Source organism: Morone saxatilis, unplaced genomic scaffold (genome assembly GCF_004916995.1).
Source record: "Morone saxatilis isolate NCDOM2014 unplaced genomic scaffold, NCSU_SB_2.0 Contig22, whole genome shotgun sequence".
Classification (NCBI taxonomy): Eukaryota; Metazoa; Chordata; class Actinopteri; family Moronidae; genus Morone; species Morone saxatilis.
This window is the reverse complement of record NW_023339785.1, coordinates 5,967,183-5,978,054: the sequence shown is the minus strand read 5'-3', so window position 1 is coordinate 5,978,054 and position 10,872 is coordinate 5,967,183. Positions and strand designations below refer to the sequence as shown.

The 10,872-nt window shown below is 37.8% G+C and overlaps 1 protein-coding gene across 1 annotated transcript in view; it reads right to left on the bottom strand.

The window, feature by feature from the left end:
* Positions 1-10,872, bottom strand: part of fstl5 (follistatin-like 5) — a gene marked incomplete at its 5' end in the record, with an annotated part of 146,138 nt that overhangs the window by 71,627 nt on the left and 63,639 nt on the right. The window contains 2 exons of the mRNA XM_035669364.1: positions 2,563-2,683; positions 8,841-9,037. Coding sequence (XP_035525257.1) covers positions 2,563-2,683; positions 8,841-9,037 — 318 coding nt within the window. The remainder of the gene's footprint in view (positions 1-2,562; positions 2,684-8,840; positions 9,038-10,872) is intronic.

Genomic DNA, 10,872 nt, shown 5'->3' with positions numbered 1-10,872 from the left:
CCTCCACTCAGTCTCCACATACCTTGAGGCAAACAACACCTACATCAGAATGCTGTTTGTTCATTTCAGCTCAGCATTCAACACAATCTCCCCCGTGCATCTGATTGGTACACTCAACACTCTGGTCACACCTCCTCCAGTTTAATCCTCAAGACCAGAACCCCTCCAGGCTGTGTGCTCAGCCCCCTCCTGTTTACGCTATACACCCATGAATGCATCCCCCAACATGGGGACAACTCTGTTGTGAATTTTGCAGATGACACCACCATCATCGGCTGGATTTCAAACAACAATCATATCGGGAGGAAATCAACAATACTGTTCAACATTAGCAAAACCAAAGAGGCTGATGGTTGATTTTAGGAAAAAGGAGGCAAACACCCCTGTTTACATTAGTGGAACTGAGTTGGAACAGGAGAACAGATTTCGGTTCCTGGGAATCAACATTACATAGAACCTGTCATGATCATCTCACATCTCCACTCTGGTTAAGAAAGCACAGAAACAACTGTATTTTCTAAGGGAAAATGAAAGCAAAATTGCTGTGCTAAGTTCTTGTTAACTTCTACAGAGGACCAACAGTAAGCATTCACAAACGGAATGTGCTCGGCCCAGGATAGGACTGCTTACTCTGTAGCTAAATGTTACACACTGGACCTTTAAGGCTTCAGATTCTTTGTACAATGACTGTGTTATCTCCCTTTGTTATATGAACAGTTCTATTGAAATTAAGTAAATTGAAATGTACAATACGATTGTTAGTCTCTGGAGGAGGTGAATTTGTGACCCTATTAATCAGCCTTTGAGGGCTGAGGGCCCGTCTTTGAAGTACCTAAGCATTTAGCAGAGTGAAGCAGGTTTAACAATAAAGCGAAGAAGACATAAGCTGAGAACGACAATGACCTCCAAGTATGTAAAACACTCCTCAGATATTCAGTATTGGGTGAACAGGGGTGAAATGGCTTTGAGCGGTCAAGCAATGTGCATGAAATTCTTGATTGAAGTTGAAGTTGTTGTAAAATATTACCAAGACCATTATTGCGTGCTTAAATCTGATACTAATAGTCACCTGAATATACTAGCAATCCCCTATAAATCCCCAGTCAAGAGATTAAATTAAATAGTTAATAAAATAAATCAGTAATTTACATAATTTGCCAACTATCCATTTTTGCTAAATAACAATACTAAATATTGTAATAAGGTCAAAAAATGGAAAAGAACAAGTAAAAGAGAGGTGTCAGACAGGTTGAAAAAAACGAAAAAAAGAGGGGGAGATTTACTAACATTAAATATCCAGTCTTCTTATGGGGAGTTAAGCTGGAAGCTTGCAAAAAAGATCTGAAAACATAAGAGGAAATAGTTGGAGTTGGAGCAACTCAACTCTTCAAGGAACAGCAGCTCTCCCCAGATTGGCTGGGGTTACTTTCTTTTTCTGATTTGCCAGAAGGGGTTTGCTCCCACACTTTCACGTATGATGTGGAGAATAACAGACAAGATGAGACACTTTGCCACTTGCTCTCGTGACTTTGTCTGCTCTAAAGAATGCTTTAAATACAAAGGGCCAATGATATGAAGGTTGATTATGAATTCTCTCCCACTGCTAAGTGTGTCAAGCCAGCCAAATGTCAGAGGATATTCTGTCAGAGGATATTGAGTTGACTGAAAATGTCAGACAGGGAGGAACCGTGAAAGAGAGCATGAGGAGGAAACAAAAGGAGGAGGAGGAAACTGGTGCACATGTGTTAGTGTGACTCAATTATGGCAGAGTACCTGTCATCATTATGTTGCCTAATGAGGGGGGGGATTTGGTTTAAAATATTATCTCACAATAGTATTGACCTGCTTCCTTTGGCACTCCACGCTGATCCCCTTTATCCATCTGTCCAGGTGGACCAAACATTTGAAGACCGACAACATGGCAACGGTTAACCTTTGGCCGGATATCAAACACTATTTCATGTTTATCATTATCATAACTTTGTAATGACCCATGTTTCCAAGGAAATGCACCAGACAGACAGTTCAGATAACAACCAACACTTAGTTGCTCTTCAGATTTCAAAGTAAATTGCAATCAAAATTTATTTAGATAACCTTTTTATTTTATGTACCCCACAAGACTTTAAAACCGCTTAGCTTCAATGCTATTAAAAGAAAAGCAGAGGAGAAACATGCATGTCAGTACAACCTAAGGTTTAAAATGTATGGACATGAAGGAGCTCAAATAGATTTCTGTTGTTTCTAAGATTGCAAGTTCCCCTTTTCTGTAACAGTTTAAACACAATATTGCATTATTGTCCAAGTGAATAATAATTACCTGGTGAAAAATGGCGTAGACCTGTTGACTACCAATAAACTTCAACGCATGTTAAAACACATAAGGAGATTTTAAAAGTACTGACTGAGAATTTCATCATCTTTTACACAGATGTAGCAAATAAAAAATGCGTGCAAGAAACTAAACCTTTTTTTTCAGGGACAGTGTTTAAGACAAGAAAAAAGAACTGTTTTTTTTTTCTAATGACACAAAACATTTTACAAACAAAACTTTGGACTCACCAAAAGCTGTGTAAAACTCCTCTTTTGTCAGGTGCTCGTCGTCATTAACATCATTGTACTTCAGCAGGTCGAACAATGTGCACTCTGAGACATCCTTGGACAGACCTTCTTGCTTGATAACCTTCAATGAGAATGCATTTATGTCTGGTTAAAGAAGCTTGAGAGTACTGTCTCTTAGAAATTACATTTACATGCAACTCATTTGCAAAAGTAAATACATTTTGAAAGACAAATACAGTAATGCCACCGGGGGGTAATTACATGTTTACTGGGTATTTCTTCCATTATTATATGTTTGAAAACACAATGCAAGTGTTGCTGATGTGAATGTATTAATGTTAAAGCAATACAAAAGTGATGCCATATTTTGCTTGGGAATGAAAAGTGTCTGGAACATATGGTAGTTAAATACATTTTGTGCACTAAAAGCATCATGGACAGCTAACTACAGCCCTTGAGAAGAGAGCAAGAGACAGAGGGGGAGCAGAAATTACGACTGCTGGAAGAAGAATAAGTGGGTTGTCGCCGATACACAGGGACGCTGGAAATCAGCCACAGTTGGGGGTGCTGAGAGAAGGTCAGTCTATATAATGACGTCATACTAAATGATACATATTTTTTGTATTAATTTGAATTGCCAGGATAACTTCTATCTAATAATGTTAGATAGAAGTTTTACACTACAGCAGGCAGCAAACTTGAACACAAACATACTGCATGTCAAAGCAGCCACAGAGCCGAGACAGGCAACAACACATAACTAAACTCATTTCAAACACGGACATCCACTTTCTGCACTTTCTTCTTCTCTTACATAATACTTTATAACTGTACATTTCTACACCTTTTACCTTAGTTGTATAAGATTATGCTTTTATATTAATAATTTATATATACGTATGTTCTTAATAATTATTATATGATGTAGTAAATATGTTGTATGAGCATTTTGGAGTTTGTAACGAAAGTAATTTTCCCCCTGGGAGTTATTAAATAATTTCTGATTCTGATTCTGATTCTGATAATCAATGAGAACTGCAAGGAGATGAAGAGGGACAAGACATGATCCACGATCAGTTCATTATAGTTCATAATAATGTAGTGCAGTGACCATACAGGCCACCTTTAATACAGTAGACAAGCATATAAAGCAGATTTATCTGTCTGTCAGTGTTAACAGAAGATATTGTATTTTTCAAGATAAGGCAGGTAAATAGATTTGCATTGCATTAAAGAAAAAATTGCTTTTAAAAAAACAAAAAAACAAAAAAAGTAGGCTTTGAAATAGCTTAACCTAAACTTCTTTGGTCTTGTTGCAGTCTTTTGAGTTTCTGTCTCCCTTTAGTAAGTATCCTGCAGTGTTTGTTGCTTCTCTGCAGCCTTACCTGGATGAACTGTATTCTGCTGAGTGTTTACTTTCCTAGTGTGTACATCTTTTGTGCAGATAACATTAATTAATTACTCTTATTGGCTTTTTGTTCGCTGTACTTTTTTTTGCATTTGCAGTGGTGTGATGAGTGTGTCACTCTCCACTGCTGTCTTTGGAGAAACACTGCTGCTGCGGGTGGGGCTACATCCTGCACACAGAGATCACTGGAGTGGAGGAGAGAGAGACAGTGGAGAAAGTTGACGACAGCTAGACTGACAAGCTTTGCGAGTAAAACAAATGTGTCAATATAGTTCAATATAGCTAAAAAATAAAAAAAATCCCTTGATCAGCTTCAATACCGAGAATTTGGGACATCCCTACTTTGCATATTCACACTTGCTTGACCACATGAGCTCTATCTTGCTCTCTCACTCTCTCCTTTCTTTCTTTCTTTCTTTCTCTTCTCTCTCTTCTCTCCTTCTCTCTCTCTCTCTCTCTCTCTCTCTCTCTCCCTCCGTATCACACTTTTTTTAAAATCAAATGATGGTTTTTATAAGGCATGGTTTGAGGTTGCTGCAGCCTTCCCCTCCAGTATCCATACCTATACACATCAGGTATTTATTTATTGATTGCACACTGGGGAAATTCAGTTGTTACAGCAGATCCAGATGTGTAACACAGCATATGAGGAAAATAAATAAATGAAAATGGTATAATAGCATAAAATAGATTGCTTTTGATCATAAATATTCATAACAAATTCACATATACAGCTGTCTATAGAAACAGGGTGCCAAATTGCAGCAAATACCAAATCTTACATAGTGTTGCTTTAAGTACAACACTAGAGTAAATCTACTTACTTTGTAAACGTACTTAATACTGTCTATGTTGAAAAGTTCTCTGAAATGAGTCAACATTAAGTGCTCCATCTAAACTCTGTGTTGAATGTCATACTGATGAAACACACCCAGTATTAGCTGTCAGTTTATCATAGCTACTTGAGACTCACTCAAGTTTTGTCACAATAGATGGTGGAAAGGCCCCAAACACTGTGCAGATTTTATCATCATCCTGCTAAAGCATGATCCTATTCAACACCCTCTGCATGGCCCTAGCAGTAAAACATCCATCATACTAGATCAGCTGTCAAAATGCTAATCAGAAGGGATGGCTTTATACATCATGCCTTGTCCATTGGATCAGTGCACTTCCCTTCCCAGATGACTTGCCCAAAATGTAGGTGTCACCTGTAATGGCATACCCTTACAGTAAATGTGGCATACACAATAAAACAGCTGCTTGTGTGTTCTGTATTTTAAATTATTAGATCTCATTTGCACAATGTTTTTCCTCTTTTTCATAATTTATGCATTGAAAACAAATCAAAATTGAGCCAGGGATAAGTGCTCACTTGAAATGCTTCGCGGATTCCTCATGAACAAAGGTGCTCCAAATATTCTTAACTCTCTGGTAATTTTTTCTGGCTTGCTTTGACTTGACTTGACTTGAAGTAATGTAGGTAGCCTTTGTGACTCCTACACCATTACAGTACACATTTCTCAGGTTGTGATGTTTTAACTCTAAATCTTGAATATTTCATTACATGGCCTTACTCTCATCACACAACCTTTTGATTCATCTGGCTACTTTTCTGTGGTGAGTGACTATTCAACCACAGTAAAAGAGGACCACGGACATGTTCAATGGCAGACGCTGTGAGCTTAATGAACTGAGACATCACTGACAGGATAACCAGCTGTAATGTTTAATGAGAATGCAGCTTCTGCCTGTTTCAAATCGAAGCTTAATCTACACAGCCAATGGAACATTGGCTAGTTAATCAGATAAAACACCTATTTCACAATTAACAGCTACAGACAGACACAGTTAAGTTTTCACTTGGTAACATTTTAGATTTATTTCAGTAATTACACAGAACCTACTCTGGTAGCACAGACATTATAGCTACAAAGATGTCTGCTAAAATCTTCTTCTAGTAAGAAGATGACAGGTAGGAGGGCTGTGGTAAAGACCCTGTGTGTGGCTTCTGTAAACTGACCTTTAATACCATTGGTCTTTAAGAGAATAGAGAATTTACAAAGATTTACCCATTCATTATACCTATTCTGGTCTGGATGAGGACTTAATTTTCTCTAGTCTGATTCTCAAAATGCTGTCCGTGGGATCTTTTCTCAAAGGTATATAACGAAAATACAAATCCTTTCCAAAAGGTTTCCAGAACGGCATAATGACTGTACTATAGTACTACTATAAATTATATGGAGGGACAAAAAGAGCAGTCCTTCCAAAAGCTATGAACTATGAAATTTTGTTTTTTTATGAATTATAATTGACAAAATATGTTATAAAAGTTACAATACCTTATGAAGTGCAAAATCAGACGAAGGCCTCTAGCCTTATATGATAACGCTATAACCTTTGCCTGGCAATGTTTATTTCCCCATTTGTGTTACATTTTTTTCAATAAGGCTATAGCGCTAGCCGTTTTGCTACCTGCCACCCATTTTGGTAAAATGTATGATTTCAGGCATTCTGTCTTTGGTCAAATGATAGATACGGGCAATTTACAAAAAAATAAGTTTTGATTTGCCATTTTAAAAGGGCAGCCATAACTAAAAGGGCAGGGACAATTGCTCCCTGTGCCCCTTCATGTGCACACTCTAGCAAGTCAAGTAAGCCAGGGTGAGGGATTTTCATCCTAGAATTTCAAATGAGATCAGAGAATGCTCCAATTATAAAGAGCGCTTTAGGGCATGAGTGTTGCAGCATGGTTTTGTATTTTCAACTGCTGATAAGAGTGTGATTTGCTTGTGCATTGCTTTTTTTGAGGGTTCACATCAAAATGTTATTTGCATAAATCTCTTGTCTTCTTTCACATTCATCTTTTATCACAAAGGCAAAACTCTCCAGTTCTACAGTATCTCAAGCAGCTCAGGTTAAGAAAACATGCAGACTGCCCTGACACTAAGTAATTCTGAACCTTCATGTATTGTGTACGATTTTTTAAAACTTGCATCCTTGGAGAGGAAAGCAAACTGCATTTTCCAAGCTATTAATTACTCTGAAATTACATTCTAAGGCAACATTTAATACACCAACATAAAAACTCATTAAAGACCCAATCCATAATTATATTTAGACACCCTTCTGTTGAGGCACTGTCAACCCACAACTGCCTTCATTTATTAAGTGATTTATCAGATTGGTGAAGCTGTTTCGAGCCAATATTTATCCTGCAGATATTTATTATGCACTAATTTTGATGTGAGGTGAAAGTATGTTGATGTTCAAAAGTTTTCTCAACATTTTTAGACTGCAGATATGTGCAAATACTAGTGAAGTTTCCTGTCACTGCAGCAAAACAGCCCTGTCGTTGAGTTCCAGTATGAAAAATAAGTTATATAGGACCAAGTCAGAAAACTAGTGGTTTGAGTCAGCTATGTGAATGAATGCAAGCACAAAAAAACCCTTTTGATTAGTTGGAAACCCCATAAGGGCCACCTGTAATCCACTGATATTTTAATTTATGACTATTCCAGAAATGCTCACTTCTCTCATTTTCTCTAAGAACGTGTCTTGTGTAGTCAGACACTGCATGAAATCTGCCAACATTCCCATATGTGTCGAGGATAAAAAGGGGAGCATGGCTAAAAGCAGCCCTTGAGGAACCTATGAAAAGAGCTTCTCCATCTGGATGTTAATTATTACTGACTAGTTTGTGTCATTCAAACACCTGGGGATAGGTGAAGGGGTACAGCTTGGCCTGGAATAGAATAAATGGCATCACCAAGAGGTTTTAAAATCTGTCCAAAGTAATATTCAGTAGGTTTAAAGGGCATATTCAAATTCACATTCAGAGGACACTGGCAATATTATTCCCTAAAACACAGCACAACATGGTTTGTTGACTATGCATTTCACTCACTAAGCACTGATTTCTCTCATGCTGGCACAGGGCGCCATGTAAATGTAAAAATATGTAAATAATATAAAAATTAAATACTATTTTTGAGGCATTATTTAGATGCTTTGAACTCAAAATGCTAAAAATATTCAAATAAACCTAATGAGACCTCCCTCATTGGCCAAGAGAGCACTGACGAAGCAAACCAAGGTGACCCCCTGTACAGATGGAATATCCTACTAGATCAGCAGGAAACTGGCCTAAGAATAGCAACTGGTTTCATGGTTCTGAAAACCACCGCAGGTTGCTTACCGTTTCAATTATTTAAATAGTACCTATATCTACATATATATATATATATATATATATATATAAATCAGAGTACTGGGAATGGACTTGGAGAATGTATTTGTTATGCACAGAATATCCTTCTTCCTCATGACAGCACAAAAAAACTCTTTTACAACCATTCCTCCTGGCAGTGCTGGTCAAAGGCTGCAGCCTCCCATGAGCGAAAGGCTCCTTTGACCCACATTGCTTTTCAAAAGATTTACCTAGAGCCACGCACCAAAGCTACCAGAGGGAAGGGTAAGAGGAGTAAAATGGACACAATTATGGCAGACATCAAAGTGGCTAGTTTAAACACCTGAGCACACAGATGGTTTGTTCATATGTACTCCCCTTTTGGATGGATATTTACATAAAAATGACGGACTTAAGAGGGGCTATGGGGAGTCTTGAAAATTGAAGCACAGTTACAAAATGTTGAACAGCTTCTTTTTAGGGAAAGAAACTGACAATTAAAGCCAGATCTCCTGTACTTTTTCACACATTTTCAGAAATATTATTAGATCACTGTAAGCTTCAGTCAAGTTTAAGTTAATGCATTCTTCTTTATGCCAGTAATTGATTGAGTTATCTATGTATTGTTCTAGATATCTTATTGTGTATTAAAGCTCATATATTGTTCGATATCCTTACCTGTGAGAGTTCGCTGGCATCTATTTGACCATTGTTATCTGTATCAAAGCGTTTGAACATCATATCAACCAGTTGCTTCCTAGCAGCCATGTTGTCCTTGTGGGCCCCATGGATGTTGGAGCCCATGTATCGTTTGTCATGCAAATCCAGAATCTTGATTTTCAGCCGACGGTAGTCACTCAGTCTGCAGTTGTCATCTGGGAAAGAAAGGAAAATAGAAGCAGAATGGTTACAGGGAGAGAGAATATTTATCATAAAGTCGTAACAAGCACTACTGTAAGAGCTGAGAGGAGAGTGTGTTTTTGCTTTGTCTAGATGACTAAATTATGTCTAAAATGGGATGTCTAAAAACATATTTCACAAATAGCTAAATGATTCCCAGGTGCTAAATAAGGTGCATGATTAAAAGCACTGAACTTCCTAAATTCCTAAAATTGGATGCAATGTTTCAAATATCAGCCAATTAGTACCTGTGAAAGCTAGAATCCCCCTGAAGACTCACAATATTAAATAATAAGCTGCTGTTTATATTCAGCAAAACCCAAATCTGAGCATGTCTATGATTGCATCACAATAACAAATGCTAAGGATTATTTTCCTGAGGGGAGCACAAACAGTGACAGTTGTGCGACATTTCACTGCCTCAAACTAAGAAAGCAGCAGCACCGTCAATACAAGGAAACTGACGAACAAATCCATCACACAGGTGTCAAGAGCTAACCCTGACAGCAACAGAAAACATGATGGTGTTGTATTTACAATCTGCCATCAAAGGCTCTAGATCAAAGAAGTGAACTACATGAAAGGTTCAGCAGAGTAGAGTCGAGGCAAAGAGAAAATAATGACTAGAACTAGCGGTTGACATATGTCATATCAACTTCTCATTGTTAGATCTGGAAGTGTTTCTCCTCTAATAACAGATATATTAGCTGATGTCAACCAACCCACTAGAAAAACTTTGTTTTTGCTTTTCAAATCTCAGGGGAGGAAGGTGCCATCTCTGCCATATCATCCTGTGTGATCAACTGCTTGGGAGAAATATGGAATAATAGCTGCTGCATGGAGTCTTCCGCCAGACAAATGAACTTTGTTGGGGATGATCAGACGAGAATGATTTAGTGAGAGCAGTAATGAGATCCACTCAGCAGAACTGGGTGCTCGCTGAGAGCTGCGGACTAGTTAAGCGGAATCAGAGCAACCCCAGAAACCAATGACATGTCATTATCGGATGCGTAGGATCTCATTGTTGGCTTGAAAATGTCTTCCAACTCTTCTTCAGCTAAACATCTTTAGCAATCAGTTAACATTTAAATGAGATGCTTGGTGTAATCCTGGCACTGACAGAAGTTCTTCTAACACTGACGTCAGTGAAATCAATGGACTGCCACAGAGGCTCAAATCATTTTCATTTTCATCTAAATTCATCTTTTTGACCTTGTCACAGTACACCAATGTAAAAATGTATTTCCTGGCATTGAAATGTTTAGTATTGTGTCTGAGGAAGGTGTGAAATGCAACAGTTTGTCTGAGTCTGTTTTTGGTATAACTCATATTCTACCAGATATAGACACAGAATTAGTGTAAACAAAAGACATGAGAGATGATTCGGTGCGCTTGTTACTTCTGAGTGAACAGTACCAATTTTCTAGGGGAAAATGGAATACATTGTCCATAATTGTTTTAGCAACAGATGGTTAACAAATAAAGGAAGAACCTGAATAAATGAGTGGAGAAACATGATAAATACAAATGCCTGCATGAAGGTCAAGAAGGGTCACTGAATGGTTGGATGAGTGTGAAAATGATGTGAATCATATGCTATGGCCTTTGTAGTCCGCTCTCAGTCCAGTTGTAAAATAATGGGACATATTTGTACCAATGTGTTAAAAAATGTTCTCTACCATCATTATGAAATTTGAACTACTGCCTTGTGGTTGTATGCTTCTGACAACCAGTTAGTTAGGTTTTAGTTTACATCCATGTTTCTCCAGACTCATATAATATATAAAGTGAAGACTTTGAAGGAATTTAA